Source organism: Amphibalanus amphitrite, unplaced genomic scaffold, assembly GCF_019059575.1.
Source record: "Amphibalanus amphitrite isolate SeventyFive unplaced genomic scaffold, NRLGWU_Aamphi_draft 000579F_arrow, whole genome shotgun sequence".
Lineage (NCBI taxonomy): Eukaryota > Metazoa > Arthropoda > Thecostraca > Balanomorpha > Balanidae > Amphibalanus > Amphibalanus amphitrite.
Genome location: NW_024882073.1, coordinates 169,627 through 192,334, shown reverse-complemented (window position 1 = coordinate 192,334; position 22,708 = coordinate 169,627). Strand labels below are relative to the sequence as shown.

Genomic DNA, 22,708 nt, shown 5'->3' with positions numbered 1-22,708 from the left:
TTGGGGAGCAAGCTGCCCCCACTGCCCCCCGGGCCCCGGCTCCCGCGCCTATGCGCCGGGCTGAGCCTGAGGTAGCCCATAGTTCGGATTCGATCATTCGCATATTGTTACCCGTGCCTTGTGGTCCCGTGAAGGTCAGCTGAAGGTCATTGATTTCGATTAGTTCCGTCGATTTTGCTAGTTTTATAGCTATTCGGGTAGTTTTAGTAGTTCAAACTTCAAATACCTACTGACATAGGTACCTCCTGTCGGACAGAAGGAAATGTCATAGCGCATTTTTCTTCATTCCCTTCCTTTGGAAAAGTTATTTTTTAATTTGGAAGATAATACGTTGGTGCTATTCTGGCGCGGCTGCTACAAAATCCAACGGGGCAAAATACGTGTGTTGAATGTGTTTGGCGTTGGATTGGCGCCTCTAGTTAGGGTTGGACGCAAGAGCCAAGTTGCTACGCGCCCTAACCCACAACAACACAACAACAACAACAGCCTCTAGTTAGGATCCGAAGTTATTGCTAGGACATCTGTCTTGTTGCAAGATAAGGAGACTCTCAAGCTAGTCACACTTTGGTAAGTTGAAGTAGTCTCCCTGCTAAATGGTATGTTTTGAGTGATTCTGAATGGATTGGGATTGATTCACGGAAACATGGATTTGTTCTCATCCTAGGGATCAGGATGTGGATTTGAGCCAGCTTTGTTAAAGGTACTGTGCTAATAGCAGTTTGCTTTATTCTGTAACCATTACCTCTCACTGATCCCCCTATTTGAAGAATATGGTGCTGACTACGAACCTACTACTCAACCGGCAGCATCATGTTAATTAGGTACCTAATTGTAATGGATTTTTTGCCGTCAGGTAGGTATTAAAATAAGTAATTATCAGCTTTTGAAAACTAAGCCTACCACATTGGCTTTTCTTATTTGGAAGTCCTTCGGCATGCTTTTATGATCAAGAAACCACCTACCTATGCATTGCATCACAACATCTTATCACTGGATCTCAGGGCAATAAATCAGCATTGATGTTGTATGTTGCAGGTGGCACTCACTAAACAAGTGCATCTTAATCACTTCTAATACTCATTCATCTAGTCACAACCAGCTGGCAAGCCATGCCGCAACAGCCTATCCAGGGGCAATCGGAGCATCCTGTGGAGGATGGCACAGAACCGAGGAACAAGAAGGCAAAACTGGCTCAGGTGAGTTCAGGGAATGTCAGTACTTTGTTTATATGCATAAATTTTTGCCATCAAGCAAACAATGGGACAGTACTTTCTGCTTACTCTTGTTGGTAGATGGCTATTATTTTGTTAGACGTGAAGAGGAAATGCAACATTGTAAGCAGTTGACCATAACAGATATGACTAGAATGATAAAGCCTAGCATGATGATATGAACCTGTTCGTAGGGCGAGGTGGTTTATGTGGGGCATTGGGCACTTGGGAGTGAGCCTGGGATCTTCATTGTTGCCGACAGCTGGCGCCATCTGTCCTAGTTTGTCCTGTTGGACGATAGATGTCAGGCCTATAGCTCGTTCGGGCACCAGTCCTGTTCCCGTGCATACCGTCGTCTGTGGATTGGTTTTCCTGTGAGTGATGTCTCCGCAATACCGTGGCATCTCAGAGGGTCAGCGCAGAGCGCTATAGTTATATTTTATTTGTCGTCGATGAGTGTCTATACTTCTGTCCGAGTGAGGAAAAGGCTAAAATATGAGATTCACTATAGAACTTGTTCGTACTGTGCGCAGGTGCACGTACGCAATGGTGAAACTGTTGACTGTAAGTCAGCGACCGCTCTCCGCGTGTGCTACGTTTCGGTTTCTAATCGAATCTAGAATCATTGTTTGGCTTTCTGTTTCTTCAAACATTTTGCTCCACGCAGCTGGAGGCTACGTGGATATCAGTTTCAAATTTCTTCAGGAAGCTCTGCTACTCACATATATTTCCACCTGCGCGATGACTTCATGTTAGGCTGAGCGAAGTCGGCAGCGAAAGCAGGTCCTGCCGCTTTCACCAAGCCGCACACATTGCGATTGATCTTGCTGTCATCAGTCATTGTCTTTGTTTCGTTAGGCTTCTTTTTCATGTTGGGCATCAAATCAAATGTTGATAGTATTTCGTTCTGGAACCATATATTTCCAACCATATTGATATATGGAATTTAAAGCAATATTTTGATTTAGTATTTCTGCCTGTCTAATCTCAATCTCCCACGGTGCAGACACGGTTTCGCTCAGAAAGGGAGGGAGGGGGAGGGGGCGTGTCTGGCTCACTGACTCGCCTCTCAGGCGCACTTTCGGTCGTTTTCTCAACAGGATAAACAATATGTGTCGGAGACGGCACGCACATTGAAGAATACTGCTTTTTACACGCCAAATGTGGCTGAATGAATGCTTTTTTAGGAAAGGTCAGCAGCATGGGCTTAGGGCATGAATAGCTTGCAGTTGTGTTCATTTAGAGCAAGACGAGGTATTTAAAAACGAAGCATGAATGATACAAGAGTTCCTCTGTGTTCCTCCACATATTGCTTACAGCTATTGACCATGGACCTGAGAAGTCTGGTAACGCTGATTTGCAAGACGCTGGTTGTCAAGGCCAAGGGTACGGTAGTTGCCAAGCTGCGGATTCGGTGTGGTGGTGCGCGCCGCTAGATACAGTCTGCTGGGTGTATGTGATCAACGAACGCGTCCCAGTCATCCTGGAGTTGGTTTGCGGTTAGGTATATAATTTCACTACTTAAATTCTGATGATAACTTGTTGATGGTACTGCTAAATGAAGGGTCAACTGATGAAATAATATCTTGTCACATTCACTCAAACCATAGACGGTAACGGATCCGGGATTAAAGACTCGTTATCCACGAGGAACCCCTGCGTCTACGTCTCCTCTAACGCACTAGCCGCCTTGCCAGTGGTTTCCCGTGCCACTTCCTCCTGCGGCCTGCCCAAGTGCGCACTACTGTCGCCCGCTCAGTGGCTGTCAGATCCAATGACAGCATCTGACAGACCCGATATGGCCGTTCCGCGTCGGACGTCGGTGGGGGGGGGGGGGGGGATTGGTGAGGAGGTGGGTGGGGTCGGATAGGACGGGAAGTCGCCGGTCGCAGGGTGCGCGATTTGGGGTGGCGTTTCTCGGGCGAGCTCTGAATGAATGGGTAGCGATTGGTAGCGCAGACAGGCGCCATTTTTTTATGAAGTTGCATGACCTTGGCCACTATATCTCTATGTAATTTGCGCTCTGCGTGGTAATGTTGGTAACGTTAGTGGAATCTCATCAGTGCTGGCTTAATTGTATTTGCCGTTCTGCGTTCTGCGCCGTTTTATCACGTCCCATTGCTGACCCACGGCACCTATCCTGAACAAAATCCTACCCTGACGCACCCCGGGCTTGTCACGCCCCTTGGAATCAACATCGCCTGACCTGACCTGACATGACCTAACCTGACATGACCTGACTCGACCCGACCCGACTCGATCTGTCCTGTCGTATCCGTCCGCCAGTCTCCGCTATCTCGATCAAACCAGATCGAACCAGCCGGAACTGGATGTTATCGGAATCTTTCTGCCACCAATGACTCCTCCTTCAACTGATGCGATTAATACCAAACACTTTCTGTGATGATTGTCATGCTTGTTGATGAGAGTTGTAACAATTTGATGTGTAGTCTCTCATTCAATGGTTTCCTTATTATGTGTATTCGCTTCAGCTGGTTTGGACTGAGGGGTAGGTATTTTGCACACAGTTGCATATTTGCTGATCATCATTTTGCACTTGTTTCCAGTTTACACCGACCAAATTTCAGCCAGTGCTGTTGACGTTGACTCTAAACCCTACCCTTGTGACATGACTTGGGCCTGCGGTCCAGCGGCTCATATAACTTTTTTAACAATGACTCGGCACTTGTGAGCGCTGGCCATGAGCTGTCGGGCGTTCGCCGCCTGATTGGTAGCTCGAGTGTGTGTGTACTGTGGTCAGAAGCGACCCTGAAGTCGTTAAGAGTGTTGGGGGAGGGGGGGGGGGGGGGGTCCTACAGCGAGATCACGCTGACTTGCCGTTTGAATGGGAGGTTACGAGAGGGGGCGGGATACGGGAGACGTCTGAAGACGTCTGAAGAAGGGAGTTAGGGATCGTTGTAGGGATGTGGAGACGTCTGAGGTGGTTTGTTGGGGATGCCGTCTCAAGGTGACTTGTGATGCTTGCGGCGAGTTTCAAGGTTGTTGTGTGACCTTGGAGGCTCTTAAGTTGTATTCGCATTCGCTCATGGATGTTTTGAGTCGAAATGAATATTCATGGAAAAATGACCAATGCAGCTTATCACTAGTTGAAAAAACGTGTTTCTATGCCTCCGAAGGATGCGGTTTTATCAGAATCGCATCCTGTAATATCCTCGTTCCGCTTCACCACAGCTGTCAACTTAACTCTTCACTCTTAAGCAGGGTTGGTGGTGTGCATATCCGACCAATCATCGTTACGGGCAAAAGGCAGTGCAAGTAAGACTCACCTTTATACACTTGTAATGACAAACTGCATTACCAATGCTAAAGACTGATCGGACTCAACAGCAGATTGCAACTTGGATAACGCCCGTAAGAAATACGAGAACAGCTTACAGAGCATGATATGGTATGAAACTTTTCTAGGTGTTCTGTTTATTATTCTTACAGACATCACGCTGTGAAAATAAAACTCCCACAAAACTCCTGAGGATAAATAAACGAAAAGGAACGCCGAGTCCGGAGTCAGTCAGATCTCTCTGGACCCAATCTCACTGAAAGGTTGTCTTGGATTCACGGCATTTGACGTCAAAATTTATATCAGTGAGAAGAAACTTATATTTCTGCCATGCAAATTACATATTGTTACATTTATTTTGAACAATGCGCTTACGTGAATACCTGCTAATCAATTAGTATTTTTTTCACGCAGTTAGCAGTCATTGCTACCAAATTAGTTCCACATTACTTCCATGACTGCCTACATGGCCTCTAGCTCTACATACAATAGCGTCAGTCGACTCAGTCGTATCATTCCCGTTACCTTCCCGTTGTTTTCGAGAGACTCGCTAGCTGCTCTGGCGGTACTCTGCGACCGAATCTGATCATTGATCGGGTCTCGGTCGCTGGGGACGACCTGAGGGGGGGTCTCGAGGGGGGGGGGCACTCAACAAGTCGGCAGGCCGGCCGGCTATGGCCGGGAAATGGAAATCGGCGGTGGTCCATCACTGGCGATGGCTCCGCGGTCGAGGTCCGTGGTGCGCTAAAGAAAAATGACCGGTTATGAGATACGAGGTGGAGATATTGGGTTGGGTGGGACTTAAGAGGTGAAAAAAATTGGATGGGGCGGGATGTGATGGTTAGTGGCCATTGGGATGGTCTTGATTTTGACCGTGACTTTGACCGTGACGGACCTTGACTGACCTTGACCTGGGCCTTGGGTTTCGCCTTGAGCTTGATCGTGACCGTGACTGCGTTATTACTTAGTGGAGCGGTGGAATACCGACAATATTATTAGCAATGTGCCGTACATCGCTCTGTCCTGTGGTTGTTACGGCATCTTGAAAGAACGCTGGTTGCGTGTGCCAAAGGCACCACAACCGTTACCTACACTGCCACTGGAGCCTGTCTGACGCCCTTGGTCGCCCATTAGTTCTACGATTTCGCAGTGCTGATTCACTCCCTCGACGCTCAGTCTGTATCCTGCGTGCGGGCGCTATTCTACGCCAATTTTCCTCTCCCGGGCTTTGCAGCTGGGCTCGCAGTATGACCCAATTCTATCACACTTCCGGATTTTTTTCTTCGTTTGATTCACTGCCAAGATTCGACCTACATATATCAGGTGGGAAGTACCCTGGTTGAAATAACTACCACACTGCCCCGTTGCCGGTCACACCCAATGTCTCTTCCCACCCCAGCCCCGCTCCGCCTCCAGCGTACTCCACCTCTCTACTCTAGCGTATTACTGGAGTCCCCACCCCCACCCCCCGTCCCTGCCCTCCATTCGCTCTCCGACTCTACTCCAGCGTATTACTGGAGCTCCCACCCCCACCCCCACCCACTCCTCCGAATCTCTACTCCAGCATTGTATTGGAGTCGCCTCCCCGCCCCACCCCCTTCATCCGCTCTCCGCCGACTCTATACTCCAGCGTCTTACTGGAGTCCCCACCCCCGCCCCACTCCCACTCCCACCCCGCCCCGCCTCTCGAGTCGACTCCAGCGGCGCACTGGAGCCAGTGCCGCCGCCGCCACACCCCCGTCCCCGCCTCTCGACTCCAGCGGCGCACTGAGGAGCCAGTGCCGCCGCCGCCCAGCCGTCACTCTCCGGCTGGATTTGGCCGAGGCCGGACGGTCGACGGTGTGTGCGCCCGGAGGGTGTGTTTGAGACTGGTAGTTGGTGGTTAAGTTGAGCAGGAGGGAAGATCAGAGAAGCAGAGATGGGATTCGGAAAGGTAGGAGAACTTGGGGTGTGTGTTTTTCCTGGTATGTAGGGGTACTCGGCTCGTGAATGGTGGTTTCAGAACGTCGTGTCAGTTTCGGGGTACAGGGTACTGTACTTGTGAGGCTAAGGAGCTGTGCTTATTCTGGAAGACACGATTTATCAATTTGAGGGGATACTATCAGTCGAGAGTAAATCGAAACCAGTGTGTGTCTGGCTTATACTGTCAAGTGTCCAGGATGTGAGCTTACTGCCGCTAGTTTGTATAAATGTAGCCAGGAGCTGAGTCTCGTTTCAGCACATGACCTCGCTCTTCGTACACATTATTCAGTCGAAGAACTGTTGATCGGAACGCGGAATGTTATTCAAACCTGACTTCATCCCGCTCGGCTTTGGTTAGATTACTTGAGCGTCGCTGTGTCGGACGCTTGTGAATCTAAATGTCAGGGCACCGTCATGGTTTTACCGTGGCTGGATTCGGTGGTGAGCATTTTCTTGAAGCAAGGCCTTTCGACCACACGATTCGACATGGCTTGCGAACACAGCTGAGTGCTTCAGCTCAGCAGTCACCTTGGCTTTGTCTTTAGCGACTCAAGCTGTGGTCGCCTGGGAGAACCCATATCTCCGGCGAGATCATTTATCTGTGTCATGGGTTCCACTTGAGTCTCTCAGCACTTCCAGTTCCTATTTCCTGTCGTATCCCCAAAGTAAATCGCCCCATTTGCCTTGTCACGATCCTCCACAAGACACCCGGTTTGGCGTCAAGGTCGGTTATGTCACGCTGCTTTCAGCTCTTGGTCAGCCGTTGCCGCTCCCACTGTGTCTCATTTCCGGCAGCCACGCCCGTCTATCCCTGCCACGCCCCCTTTCTGTTCCTACCGCGCCCCCTTCTGGTCCTGCCACGCCCCCTTCTATCCCTACCACGCCCCCTCCACCGGCCGAACTGACGTTGTAACGCTGACTGGGCTGACTAGAAGCCGCCTGGACTGTGGACTTTAGAGGTCCTGGTATGGAGACCCGCTTATGTATACGTACCTACAGGGTGGAAAGTAATTACGCGAACATGTATTTTCTTACAATTTTGACCGTCAGTGGAGCATTTTTATGAGTACGGGCTGTCATGGAACATAATTGGTCGTGTTTGTTGTCGCCTCATCTACCAAAAGTGACCTATCTTTGAACAATGACCTGGAAGGTCTTAAACACCTCTCGACTTAAAATGGTGCAGACACCATACGCTGCACAAGACCGAAATGGGCAAAGAGCTCAATTTGGAGCTGCCAGGGAAAGCGTCTGTGATTATTTTCGCTGGACTGGCGGAGAAGGGATTCGTAGCGGTCTCAGCACCAGCATTGCACAATTATACGTTTTTTAAAACATAATAACACTTGAGAGGACTTAAAAAGCAAAGCCGTCTGCGGCAGCAACCCCTCGGCGAATTCTGTCGCCGGACGGGTGGTCACCATGTCGGCGACAAAACGACGCCAGTCGACCCAAAAACTGGCAAAATAGCTTACTCTGGCCGGGTACCCGATCTAGGATATCACGATTCGCACATTAATACGCAAAAATTCGAAAATTAAGTCGTACAAACCCTCGGGATGACCAAAATTCACGAATTAACAGCAGAATTGTTAATTGAAGCTTTTCAAAGACAATCAAAGATGGACAGAGGAGGACAGTCAGCTGGATTTGTGGTTGGGTGAGACATCTGTGAAACTGTTTCATCCGTCAAACCTGCAGAACAACTGCTCTGAGGGCTGCTGTTGCGTCCTATGTCCCGTCCGTCCCAACCTTCAAACATCCGGCAAAGGAACACATCAGTGGGTCACGAGCCCCCGGGTGGTGTCAGAATTGCGTGTAGCGCTAAAAAAGGTCACTAAAAATAAAGTATACAACCGGTGGAACATCCTCCAAGACGAGTGTCTCTGTCTAATCCACCGTGCAACGAAAGGGGCAAAATGATTGAGCGCACTTTTGTGCCCGACGCAAAGAAACTTCTCTTCGTGATTGGTGAAATCCTTACTTTCACGGCCAACAAAACGCAATACTGGTGCTGTGAGAACCTGTTTTTCTTCAGGACATACAAAAGCTGATCTGGGAAACGCCTGGGCCTCAATTCGATTAAAAATCTCCAGATGACTCCTCAGGAGACCGTCTAAAAGCTGCAAGGAGCCACCAATGCCGATTGCCTCACTGGACAGCTCCATAAGGTGTGGGCTGAGCTTTGGCCAACAGATCTTCACATGCTGATGTAAATCATGCCGGAACGCCTATGTCAATGCATCGCAACGAGATAAGGATAAAGTAAAACATATATTGTTTATGTCACCGCCGTTTTTTTCATTACTAGAAGACGAAAAAGTATGTTCGCGTAATTACTTTCCACCCTGTATGTGTGGTATGAACCTGATGACATTTAGGGCGGGAATTTTGTGCCGCCTGAATGCTGACGTGCTGAGAAAATGAACTGACAGTCGGTGCGTGCTGGGGTATCAGTATGTGACTTTGGTGACAGTGTATTGTGAGGTCAGGAGAAGGGTGTTTAATTTCCAATAGCTTGTCACCATATGGTGTACTGATGAGTTGGCAGGTGGTTCGGTCTGACCTATAACTCGTATTCACTCACAACAGAAGGCGACCGTAGACATCTGTTAACAACGCTTGAGTGCTCTGTCTGCCTTTAGAATTATGAACTTGTCATGCACTGTTCTCTAGCCGCTGTCAGAAAGGCAGCATTGTCATCTTTTTTCTCTCTCTCTCTCCCTCTCCCTCTCCCTCTCCCTCTCCCTCTCCCTCTCCCTCTCCCTCTCCCTCTCCCTCTCCCTCTCCCTCTCCCTCTCCCTCTCCCTCCCTCCCTCCATCTTTCTTTTCTCGGTAATGTGTTGGCACACTTCTCTCCATCTCTTGACCGACAGACAGAGCAGCAAGCCGAGCCGACCCAGTGTGGCTTTACCTCTGTTACTGCATCCGTGACTGTTAGCTGCTGTGCTTCCGTCTAGTTTCCTGTGGGTGTAACGGTGACTGCTGCGGTGAAAATTGTGGCTGTGGCTGGGGCGATGACTGTGGCTTTGACAGCGATTGACTGACGGTGTTTACTGTGGGCCTGGCTGTTGACTGGCTGTGACTGTAGACTGTGGCTGTGGCGGTCACTGGCAGTGACCGTGGTGATGACTGTGGTTTTGGCTGTTGACTATAATGTCTGTGACGGTGCCCGCTATGCCTCCATTACATGTATCTCACTGTATCCATTACTTTCATTGTTTCTGAGGTCACTGTGGGCTATGTAACTGAAGCCGTCTCTGTAACTCCACGGCTCACAGTTCTCACTCCGGCCCGGTTCCTGTGATTGTGAGCTCCCCCTCCGTTCCTGTGGCTGTGACTCTTCCTGTGGCTGCGGCTCCCTTCCCGTTCCTCCGCCCAACGTGTCCCCGTCGTCCCGCATCGACTCCCGTGGGAAGTGCATAGAGCCCAGCACGTTTGTTTACGTTCGTCGCTGTGCCCTGTGAACGGTGATGCCGTGATCCGAATATTGAATTCCTCTGGGTTCCATGGTTTGTGTATTATGCAATATGTCATGCAGCAGCCATTAAACCATAAATAAACAGAGTCGAGGTATTTTCCTTGTTGGGCGTGGTGTGAGAGATTTCATGCACAGCAATTTGTTAGCCTTCTTTAGTTCTACCAATTGTTTAGGGTGCATTTGAGTTGTTGAGAGGAGCTTGTTTTACAACCTGGAAAAGTGCAATGATTGTCGAAAAGCATAGGCGGCGGAACGGGTAGGGCACCGTGGTACCGTGCCCCCTTTGATTTTGGCATTTTTACATCAGCCCTATGGGCGTTGCACAGAAAGAATCGGACCAAAAGTCGGCAGTGCCCCCCCCCCCCCTTAATCGAAGGTGTTCTGCCGCTACTGTCGAAAAGCCCAGATAATTGGTGGAGGAAAACTACTGTTCTCGCCTCTCGTGCATTTGGGCACGAAACCACGAGACTGGCTGGTGCCTACCCAGTGCACCAAGGTCGCGAAATGTGTCCCAGATTGCAGTTTCTGCCTATGTCAGATTGTCAGACCCCAGACTTGCCCACACCTGCGAGGAAAAATGTCGATCGACCGTCTCTCATGTCTCAGCTTTTTTTCTTAGGTCACATGCGGCACATATGCCAACAGTGCGCTTTGAAGCCGTTTGTGCGAGCGGCGGCGTTACGTGCGGAAAGAATGAGACAGGTGACGTAGGGCGGACAATATTTGTAGGTGGATCGAGTATAGAGGACCGTGACGAGGCATTCTTCAAAGGAGTCGCCGCTGACTGTCATGGGCTCTGGCGCACGTGTGGCACAGCCTGTTGAATTCGACGGGAGGGGTATGTTTTTTATCTGTAGAGGTGTGGCGAAGGTTGTCGAGTTTCCAATTAAAGGTAGTGTGCCACCTTTGAAAGATTTCCCATTTTATTTTTCCTAGAATAAGAAGCTTCTGTTTTTACCTAATATCGCAAAAAAATCAAAAATGGGCCTGGAATAGTGCCTTTTTCGCCTAAAAGTTTATCGGTTTTTCGATATGTATAACAACTGTAGTGGGCTGACCTGCAAACAGGCGTCGGCAACAATCGCGAATGCGGGGCACATGTGACAATAAGCAAAGGTCATTATAGAGTTACGACGTACGGGAATGAGTTATCAGCTGTCTAATCGTAGACAACACAATGTCGAGCCTTAAACTGTAAGCCTGTATTGGTATTGTTTCTTTTATTTGGCTGTCGAACATTATTTATGGTTTGAAATATGATTTTATGTAAAATAATTGATATGAAACAGCCGTCTCTTAAGTTATGACCCCATTTCACCACACGCAACTGGCAGAAATGACAATGATCAGCTGACGCATTTTTCTTGGCCGAAGTCAGAGCGCGCGGCCCGACGCACCACCACCGCACCACAAAGTATGAGCAGAAGCCGCGCCCAAAGCCAGGGCCCCGGTAACGTGAGGTAGCCGAGTCGGGGCAGCGTGCGCTGACCCAAGCCGGGGCCGCAGCTTTGGGCGCGATCTACCGCATCCCCGCGGGCAGCCCCGGGCTATCACATGACACCGGGAGGACGCGCGGCCCCGGCTTGGGTCAGCGCACGCTGCCCCGACTCGGCTACCTCACGTTACCGGGGCCCTGGCTTTGGGCGCGGTCTACCGCACCACCTAACAGGCGTGTTCGAAACCGCAGGAGATGATGAACGGGTTTATCGAAACTTGATTGGATGAGCATATCGGTAATAGCGATTTCAGTGTGTGCATTTATTGTTCATAGTGGTGTGAAATGTGGTTGGGGTACGACCGACAACCCGTCGGGGCGAATTTCACACTGGGGTACTCAAAATTTGAAGAATTTAAGACGTTTCCATGAGTTTTGAAGGTATGGATAAGTTCTAAAAATCCGGTTCTCCTTATCTGGGCCATTAACTCCATACGGTCCAGGAAAGCTGGCACACTACCTTTAACGCACCAGGTTGTACGTTTTTTTATATATAAATGCTAGTACAGTCGGTTTTAGCAAGTGTTTCAAGCAGCATCAATATTATAAAGCCATTGCCCGAACTTCGAAGGCGTGTGTTATGGTGCGTTCGTCTCACTGATGCCATGGATTATTTGCGACTACGCCAGGTATCTGTTGCCTCGCTATTCTATTGCCCGCCAAGGCATTAGGATATGAGCAGATCCTAGACTCTTAAATGATCACAGTCGTGATCTGCGCATCATATGTCTAAACATTCTCAAAAATAAGCCCTGCTCTTCCACCATTGTCTCGATTGATGATGCATTACCGCCATTCGGTTAAATTTGATTTTGACCTGCCTCAAAGGACGTGTGAAATTATTTAGACCTTAGAACACAGCCACGCATTTGGCGCAATATTGTATCACTTTTCCCTGCAAGCATGGATACTTCACGACGGTTTATAGTCATGTCTGTATAGCAGCAGAATCAAAGTTTATTGTTATGTGAGTGGCCTGGACTGACGGTTTAATGGAAGCAGTGCCGGTGTTGATGTCCCGCTGACGGCTGCGGTGGCGCGGTGTCGGCCGCCCTGCGGCTGACCGGTGGACGGTGCCGCTGTATAGTACCGTTACCGTCGGAGCGGCGCAGGTGTGCAGGGGCGCTGACCGAGCGACCACGCTGACCCAGTCCGGGACTTTGTTGACCCAGACCGGATCGGGTCGGGGGCAGAACCAAACACAGACTGGTGGACCCAGACTGGGACTCAAACAGACTGGGACCTAAACACAGACCGGGTAGGGTCGGACCGGGACCAAATCGGGGTCAGGACTGGGACCCAAACATAGTCCGGGGCGGGGTCAGACCGAGACCCAAACACACTACGGACTGGGACCCAAACACAAAACGACAGGCGGGGTCAGACTGGGACCCGTGCACAGAACGACAGAGCTGACCCAATCCGGGACTCGACAGACTTGAAGGACGGCGCCGAGACTGAGGCTGGGACTTAGACCGCAACAGACCCAAGACTCAGACTTTGTAACTGGCAGATTGTTAGGCTTTGTGATCTGCACATAGTCATGTGAATCAAAACGCCCACCTTTTTGGAGGAATTTGTCACATTTTGACCATTTTGTTTTCTTCATGCGTTGGCTGGAGTGGTGTCGTTGTATTGTGTGTGCCTATCAAACTTGTTTGTTGCAACGGCAACTTTTCTGCATGCTGAATTGGCTCTGGCTCGTCAGATTGACAATAGGGTTGGGACCTATCTGCATGCTCTGTATGTTTTGGTAAAATAAAAAAGCTCAGAATTTTTAATGATTTAATTTAAAATCACTTTGTTAAAAAATGCCTAGTTAGTTCAGAAATTAATTATTTGTGGCTGAAAACAACTTGCTTCTGATTGGTCGGGCTAATCATGACGTCACATGTAGGTATATAACTGTCTGTATATTTGGCGCAGTTGAGACATACATTGTCTATGTATTTTCCTATGGTAAATCGGAGTGATTGGTCGTGTTTTCAGTGTCTCTTTATTTTGCGCTGGTATTGCGTGGCTAAGAAGTTTTATAAAGAATGGCATATACTAAAATGTTCCTTTAATAATGGAGCTTCAATATCTGTGAGTTTTATTGGCAAGCGAAAACTGATTTCGCTGTTATTTTATCTGGAAATTACTCACCTTTTTAGGTCAATATTCAAAATATTTTACGGGAACAAGTTGGCACTTTTCTTGATTTTTGCACTCAAATCGCGTGCGATTCAACTGTATTGGAACTTGCAAAACAGCTTGGTGATTAATTAACTGTGTTGTTATGGCACTGTTTGCAAAGCATGGATAATGAAACTCTGCCAAAGACTTAGCAATGCCTCAAGTAATACGCAGGAGGGACAGAATTCAGAGTCCGATCGAGAAGAATCGGTGCAAATGCTACGAAGACCAGGCAGCTCTGATACAATAGCTAGTCGTCTCACTACTCTCACTCCATTAGACCAGCTGATTCCTGACAGCACCGACTCGGATGCAAAGATGGAGCTCATCTTCCAAGCCAGAAACCAGTTCTTAGATGGAAGATGTGATGCTGCCTCTGTCTCTGCTTTGTTGGCCAGTTTGGACGGGGCGGAGCTCCGCTCCTTGCGTGAGCGGTTATTCGCCTGTCATCCAGAAATAGTTCCTCCGTTTGCTGGCCGTTCCCTGATTAGGTGCAATACGGGGAGCTGTAATCAGGGAAGTAACTTTCCATATGAAAGGGGTGCAGGTGCACCCCCGTCCCCATCCACTAGAAGTGCACCCCCATAGGCTAAGCGGCGCCCCACACGCCGCCCCACACTGGCTACATTCCATCTCGGCGTCGTCATGCTTGTGGGCTTGGAAAGCGTCCAGTCGTATGTAGGGTAGTGTAGGGGTAGGGTTGAGTTCAATAAGGTCCTTACATTTGAAAGGTTTGAACAACCCGCAATCAGCACAACATACAAGTTAAATAAAAAACTACCAAACTCCGCCCAACTAATATTAATTAACATTACAGCCAAACTAATGGCCTAAATAAAAATATAGGTATCTCAAATCCTAACAGTTATCGCGGGTGATGGCGCCATGAGTTGCTATTATCCAAAACAGATGCAAATAAACATGTTTGTATGTCCTATGTATGTTTGTTTTAAAAACGTTGCAGCGGCGCTGGGAACTGCAGTCTTAGATCTGGGTATGTTTGGCATTTGCAACTCTTCATATACACATTAACACTATTTCGGACGGGGAGGCCTTTCAGGATTTTCTTGTACAATTGCCAAACGCCGCGAGACATTCAGCTCATATTTGGTGACTTTTCCTAAATGCTCATTGCGCACATCTCAGCAAAAAAAAAAAAATGCCGGGTCAGGTCAGGTCAGGTAACCAGAGCGGGTTTGTTGACCCCACCTCAGAAGTTTGCAAACACGTCAGAGCTTTAGTTTTCACGAAGTTATTTCCTCTCATCAAGTCTTCAAAACAGTACCTGCAGTATGTGTCGTTCGTATATCTCAGAATTTTTGATCTGTGACCTGAGGTTAGGTCAGAGTCGTGACCTTTACATTGCAAGCCTATGGAAAAGTATTGAAATGCGACCTGCACCTCGAGTAAACGAGTCAAAACCACCCAATTCTTTAAGAATTATGACAAATTATCTTATCTGTAATGATCCATTTGCCATTTACTGACAGGGACACCGGAGAGGGTTATCTGAGCCGAGATCATGTGAGGTGATATCTACCATACATCAGTGCTCACAATACTTACAATATTGACAATGCTTTTGCTTACAACACTTACAATACTTACGATGAGACCAGCAAGCACTCTGCCGTTACAGTTCTAACTTCTGTTTCGAAAACCGACGTTACACACATTCGCTGCCAGCATAACATGTATTGTTTGACAGTAACAAAATACAATTGACATCTGAACCCCAAACGGACCGCCATCCACTCAAATTTTATAACCCTGACCGGTCAGGGGGCGAATGGAGGTCATCTCCTGGGCATTACACTCAGCCCTTACACAAAATATCTCACCTCACAGTGATCATTACAACAATAGCACCGACTTGATAGTGGATTTCAAAGTACTTGCATCAGCTCTTCCTGCTATTGCAGACGATCATCTCCTCAGGGTAATGTTGTTCGGGACATGAACGAAGATCGTTTTCGGAGTTTCATAAGTGCTGCTGCAACAGCCTGGCACAAAACAGGACTTGTACGCTCTTCTCTGCACTTTGCCCTTCAGTATATTACAAAAGAATTGTTTAGAATCCATCTTACGCTTCTTTCACAGTCTCCCTTGCCACCGTAGGGCGTAGATAGATTGCTGTTGCTGGTAAGTTAAGGCACGGTAGATAGAAATTACCTCGGTTCTCAACGCCTTAAGTTATTTTCATAAAAAAGAACAAATAAATGATCAATAAGATGACAGGAATGTAAACATTTTAATCGTAAAGTAGTCCAAATATTGGAATGAGCTATTGCTTTTCAGCATCCTCCGATTCATCATCTTTATCATTTGAAAATTCGAGGTACATAAAATGTTTATCACGCGCTCAATGTTAAGTGGGAATATAGTACACGGCAGGCACATCAATTTTTGACACTGAACATTTCATCCGTAAATGTTTTAGCATAATTTAAAGTTAAAAACAGCGCGAATGGCAGAGTGAAACAAACAACATCTTTCACCCATTGATATAACATGTAATCTGTGGTGCGCCAGATGCGCCATTATTTGTCAACCGCAGAAGGTGACATGTGACGTAACAGCATCAAGAGCATCTTTTTTCAAGAACTTTTCAAAACAAGTTTCCTATCTTTCTTCCCCCATTTCTCTCAGGATATTGATTTTATGAGGCAATGGTATGCACCATAAATTCTGTGAAAATAGTTTGATCATTTTCATGCAATCTTAAAAAATCGAGTTCCCAACCCCATTCAATCATTCGGAGTTGTCCCGTGACCTGCGTATTTCCAATTTAATTTTCTCGGGACCGATGTTTTGCTGCCAGGACTGTCTGCTGACAAGGTTCTTGTCGTGCCGAGTGTCGTGTGGATGTTAGAGTGAGTTTGCGAAATCTGTGGATCCGCGGATTTCCTAGGGTATCCGCGAAGTCCCTAGTGGCTCCGCGGATGAACATCAAGTCTAGTATATTCGCGGATAAACGGGCGGGGATCCGCGGATGAACAAGACTCTTCAGGATAACCGCGAACTCCCTGAAGAGTTGACGAGATCCGCGAACCACCCGGGGAATCCGCGGAGTAACGATTCATTCTAGTGAGTTTGCGAAGTTCCTATGCGTTTCGTGCAGCTACCTAGACTAGAATGCATTGGGTAGATCATCTGCGACTTAACCCGCGCCCCGTTGGGGTCTGCCGGAGCAACGCGCCCTGTTGTGGGGGGGGGGGCATTTTAGCCCCCTCCCCCTAAGATCTCGAGAACCACGCAACATAGCAACAAGCCGCAAACAGTGTTGGGTAGCCACGGCGGAGAACTACCTTGTGACCCAATTTCATTGACCTAGGTCAAAGCGAGTGAGGTCAGGTCAAATGTCGAATTTTCACCGTTTACAGGCATTTCAAGAAATGTGTTGTAAAATCGAGTAAAATGCATGTCATTGAAAATCATCGATGGGAATTGTTCGTTAAACACATATTTTGCTAGTTGAGGTCACTGATGCCAGGTCAGGTCACTGAGGGTCAGAATATGAAAATATCATATGATGCATGTTTTATGGTCCATTTTACATGACAAATGCGATTATGTGGGTCAGGCAGCCTTTGGGGCCAGTTAAGGTTATGTTCTGGTGAAGTTCAGGTCAAGGTCAGGTCAAATTAGGTCAAATTTAAGCTGATTTTTTTTTTAAATGGTAATCGATTCGATGCAGCTCGTCACGGGGAGCCTAATGGTGGCCTTTGTTTTGCGCTACGTGGTCTAGAATTGCTAAAAATTGAGTTAAAAAAATTGACGTCATCAATTTTGAACAGTTTTTTTTTCGCATAGCTTGGCCAAAAAAGGAGATATCGATCTAAAATTTGGTATGGAGATAGAAGAGCGCACGGACTATCATACATATTCCGTTTTTTTTCGTAAAATTTTGGGATAATTTTGCGTTTTTCTAAAAAAGACTAAGTTTTTTTTTGGGGGGGGGGGGTTAAAATCCCACAATTTTAAAAAATCTGAGATAACAGTTTTTTTAGCGCCGTTTTATTTCTACACAACCACATAAAGAACTTTGAAATTGCTTGGTAACCGTAGCTTTTGTGATGGTTTCAAGATTTCATGTTTTTTGGTCATTTTTGCTCGAACATGACCTCAGTTTGACCTCAATAACTCCTGACCTAAGGTGACGTAAGACTTGAAATTTTGTGTGAAGATGTCAAATTGATGCCCGGGAAGGAACTAAAAATTTGGCACTCAGGATAAACCATAGGGGGGTGGCAAATTGCCTCCCCCAACGGGGCGAGGGCTAACCCTCGCCCGTATTATTGTTTTCTCGGACGCTACCGTGTGCGGGAGGAGGGGTCCGCGGGGGAGGGTTCCGTTGGAACCCTTGCCGTGCGGCCCCTGATCGAGCTATACCTTTCGCGGAAAAAATAGCTTGCTTTCCGTGGTTACATAGAAGAAGCCAATAATACCCAAACCATACGGCCCCAGGCCAATTGGTATTTGGTTGACATTCCAGTTCGATTCCAAATAGCATAGGGGACATCCTGTCTTTTTAATCGCCTTTGAGACGCAACAGCCAGCAACCTCAATTAGGTAATGCCAATGCGTGATTAAGTTTTCATTAGTTTGTTTGCAAGTACGCAATGGCTTCAGCCAATTACGGTCAACTTGGGTCAAATAACTATATTCAAAGGCGGGTTGATATGTACGTGTTGGGTTCTTGTATCGAAGTTCAGCATTGCCATTGCCCCTCCAGTCCAAATGTTCCCCAGAATAGATGGAATAGATACTGTGGCGCCGGGCTGGAGCGTCTGTATAGGCGCGGTGCTGACCGGTCGAGTCAGGTCGGCTGTGGTAAAAGGGCAAGTTGGGGGGGGGGGCAACTGCCCCACCAACTGTACGGGAAGCTTCGTCCCTGGAGAAGAGTGAGCATTACTGTTATGCATACATACTTGCATACATTCACATGATCGCTCAGATGCGCGGTAGCCTTTCCAGCTTTCCAGTTGGGAGAAAAGTAAGCAGACTGGTCGCAGAAGTTCAACCACGCCAAAAATGGCTTACCGTCCATTATTTAATTGCATATTAATATTTGCGAGCGACGTCTAAGCGAGATGAAAGAATAATTCACGAACTCACTAGAATGAATCGGTACCTACTCGGTGAATTCCAACAGCAACTGGGAAAACACCAATACGGGTGAGGGTTAAGTCGCAGACGATCTATCCAATATGCCTTGCATTCTTGTCATAAGATAGCTGCACGAAACGCATAGGAACTTCGCAAACTCACTAGAATGAATCGTTACTCCGCGGATTCCCCGGGTGGTTCGCGGATCTCGTCAACTCTTCAGGGAGTTCGCGGTTATCCTGAAGAGTCTTGTTCATCCGCGGATCCCCGCCCGTTTATCCGCGAATATACTAGACTTGATGTTCATCCGCGGAGCCACTAGGGACTCCGTGGATTCCCTAGGGACTCCGCGGATCCACCGATTTCGCAAACTCACTCTAACATGGACACCCCTAGTGATATTGCTCACTCACTGGTCACTACTCAGTGGCCTTTCTCTGGATGCGGACTCCTTCGGATGCGGCAGGTCGCCTGAATTAATCTTGGTGAAACGTTCTTGTCACGTGCGATCTGGCTGATTTTCTCTGCGCTACTTTGGTCAAGTCTGGTCCGACTTGTCTAGTTCCTTTTGGTGTTGTGTTGGGTCATCTGGTGTTACCTGGTCTTGTCTAGTTTATTATTTCCTGATTCTGATTTGAACTGATCGTTTTTGACCTGACTTCTGCCTGCTCTGACTGTTAGTGTGGGTGCCTCACCATGCGTCCACTATGGAGTGGTCTGCAGTGTTCCATTTTTCAGACTTTTTGGTGGCAAATCACACCTAATGGGGAAAATACTTTCATCCCTAAAATATGAATGGCCGACTTTACTTCATCTCTGAAAAAAGTTTCATGTATTTCCAACAGCCAGTTTACATGTCACTTGACAGTTGATGCACCCACATCCTTTTGTTCCACACCCTGTCAAGATTCTGACATGAGATCCTGGTCTATCAGTTGGCATACAAATTGGCATTAGGTACACCATTTTGCAAATATACTTCGGTTATTTGTTTCCTTTTTTCTCATCCTATGATTTTTTTTTTCATCGGCACACCCACCAAAATCCAATTTTAGAACACTGGTGGTCTGAGAGCTCGGTTAGTGGTATAAAAGGTCGCGCCTGGCCGCGGCTGAAGTTGACATGCCACATTGCCACGGTAGCGGCTTAAGTCGTCACAAAGTGATACTGAGAATCCATCGTGGTTACGCCTTTGGCTGGGGGTGTGCTGAAAAGCTCTGTTCAGTGCGGCTGTGGGGTGGCAATATTTCGTATTTGGCTTCGCTTGGCTAGGGATGGTTTTGTGGTAGGTGGTCACCATTGTACTGCCGAACCGACTCCCTGTCTAGTCATGTCTTCGATACTGCGCCCTAACCTGCTATGATAGGCAACCACGAAGTTTAGTCCGATTACCGTTTCTTGTCGGGGTGAACATATCTAATCACGCGCTTCACAGGAATCGGGAATGTGAACTGTCCTTGAATTGAATCTTTCTTTTGAATGAGTTGAGCTATCTATGGATGAAATAATGAATGAATTATTGAATGAATGAATGAAAGAATGAATGAATGAATGAATGAATGAATGAATAGGAATGAATTGAATGAATGAATGAATGAATGAATGAATTGCATCAGTGACCGTAAACATATCAACCGACCATGAATGGTCATCAGACAGCTCGGATGTTTGCTGGGGTATACGGGTATTTCATTATCTTATCATTTGCTGGAGTTCCATTCGGAAGCCCAAGATGGGCTAAGGCGCCCAGTAGCTGCCGATTAAAGATAAATGGCCGGAAGTTTGGTCTTACTTTGAATGTCAATGCAACCGAATCATCTCATGACGTCAAACGCCCAATATGCATGTAACGGAATACCAAAGTTCGCTCGTAGTTCTTCATTGAATACTCGCTAAAACAAAACCATTTCCACACCTAACCTAGCCGGGCCTTTCAGTCACTCAGTCTCCCCCACATTACCACCCTCCCCCCACTCCACCCCCAATCAGTCCTCGTTAATTTCACGAATCAGTCCCGCCGTCTGCCTGTGTTCTGTTGTTATTAGTGGGTGGGCGAACTGCCATCTGGTCACGATCGTAGGAGAGCAAAGTTGCTCTCCTACGCTCACCAACGAAACCAGTTCTGGTTTCGTTGGTGTCTGACCCGGTCTTGATGACGTTGGCTTCCTTTAGATGGGAGGTTTGGTCCTGACCTGTCTGAATATTGTCTCGGATTGATTGCAGATGTGATATCAGCGCGATTTTTTAAAGAAATTATTTCCAAAACAAATTTCTTTTAGGAATTTATAAACAAGAATGCACCAGAATCCAGATACAATCAACCTTACGTTGAGAGGACGTCCTTGAAGGGTGACTTGGCCACCATTAAAGATGGGAATTTCAGTGGACCCTTGAGCCGCCATGGAGCCCTCACTGCACGCCAGTGACTCAAGTGACGTCAAACTAACCGGTCACCTTATGTAACTGATCTGATGTAACTCCTGCCGAATATCAAATATGGTAGGTATATCGCAGCACTATCGTTGAATGGGACGGGCTGTAGGCCGATTCAGTGTGACGAAGCACTCTTTCAAAGTTGAGAGACTCCTGTGGGCGACATGTTTAGGTCGGGGTGGGAGAGGTGGAGATCTCGGGGGGGGGGGGGGGTCAGGACCCCCCTGAAAACGAATTAGGTACTGCTATGTAAGTCAATGGTACCTACTGCATCCAGCCCGCCTCCATCTGCCCGGCCTGGACCCCCCCCCCCCCCTGACATTTTGACAGATCTCCACCCCTGTGGGTAAGTACTGAATTTGGGCTGAGTCGTGGGAAGCGAAATAGTCCAAAGAATCAGGAGTCTCAAGCTTTTAACTTTCGATCATCACATCACATAGCCTCACCTACCTCGCCTGTTTTCATATACTTTTGGTGTCAGGTGTTTTAGTCGTGATTTGTCCTTGGCTAATTCAAGGCTGTCCTCATAATTGGAAGCATGAAAGCGGCAGCGGTTATCCAGTTGCACTGCGGTTCACCTGGCATTTAAAGTGGGCGGTGTAATTGTAGCTCAAGCTACCTTCACAGTTCATAACATAGATGTTAGGCCTCCCAGTCCTCGCTCCTTAGACCCAGCTGTTGTGGGCCGTGTCAGTATGCCATAACTGTTGAGCTGATCACATAGCGTAATAGAGGTGCAAACTGTCTGCCTCCGTGGCGCAGGTGCATATGATTATCTGCAAATTGTCGGCGTACACTTAAGTTTTTGTTTTATTTCTGTTGATTTTATGTGGACAATACATGACAAGGAAAACGCTCTTTTCCACTCGAATAATGTATTCATATTGCGTCGTTTTTGTGCTGATGTTGATTAATTCATGCCGATGTTTTGCATCTCTGCCATAAACTTTGCATGCGGCAGCGTGCGTGCTAGTGAGCAGCGTCGCTCCCGGGGCTGCATAGTCGCATAGCTGATGAAGGGCGCTGAACCGACCGGTCCGGGGTGCGAACGGAGTCGAGGGAGGGGCGAGTGGGTCACTGGGTGACCACTGACCCTGGAATGGTGGGATGCGGGAATGGCTCCTCTGAGGGTCTCAGCGTGACGGAAATGGGTGGGGATGGGTCCTCATGATTGGGGTTGGGGGATTCGAAAGTAATGAAGGTGATATAGATATGCGTTATTGATTTTTCTGCGTGAGAACTGAAAAGTGAGATGTCAATTTTCATGAGACGTCCCGTCTCATGAAATCTCCCGTCTCATTCTTATTTCTGAAAGACATCTTTCGCTTATCTAAGACAGTATGCCATCAGGGCTAGTTAGGTACAGGCACTCAGCTGTAAAATCGCAAGTAATGTATCACAACCTTGCCGAGAAGGGCATACAGTCCAAGTATCTATTACTGTATCTCGAGAGCTGGCGACGGCGGCTAGTAACAGTCCAATTCGGTGACCCGGCGCTGCTTCCTTTTTGGGAACCTCCTTCCCATACCCACAAGAATATGGGA

General features: G+C 47.7%; 1 protein-coding gene across 2 annotated transcripts in view; it reads left to right on the top strand.

The window, feature by feature from the left end:
• The first annotated feature begins 300 nt into the window (after positions 1 to 300).
• The window catches only part of LOC122394200 (bifunctional 3'-phosphoadenosine 5'-phosphosulfate synthase-like), a 55,130-nt gene continuing 32,722 nt past the window's right edge, over positions 301 to 22,708 (top strand). Inside the window, exons 1-2 of one of the 2 annotated variants that reach the window (XM_043390924.1) lie at positions 301 to 567; positions 1,036 to 1,196. In XM_043390924.1, coding sequence (XP_043246859.1) covers positions 1,110 to 1,196 — 87 coding nt within the window. In that variant the 5' untranslated portion in view covers positions 301 to 567; positions 1,036 to 1,109. Of the gene's footprint in view, positions 568 to 1,035; positions 1,197 to 6,225; positions 6,443 to 22,708 lie in introns of those variants that run through there. The other variant, XM_043390926.1, reaches the window with a different exon arrangement.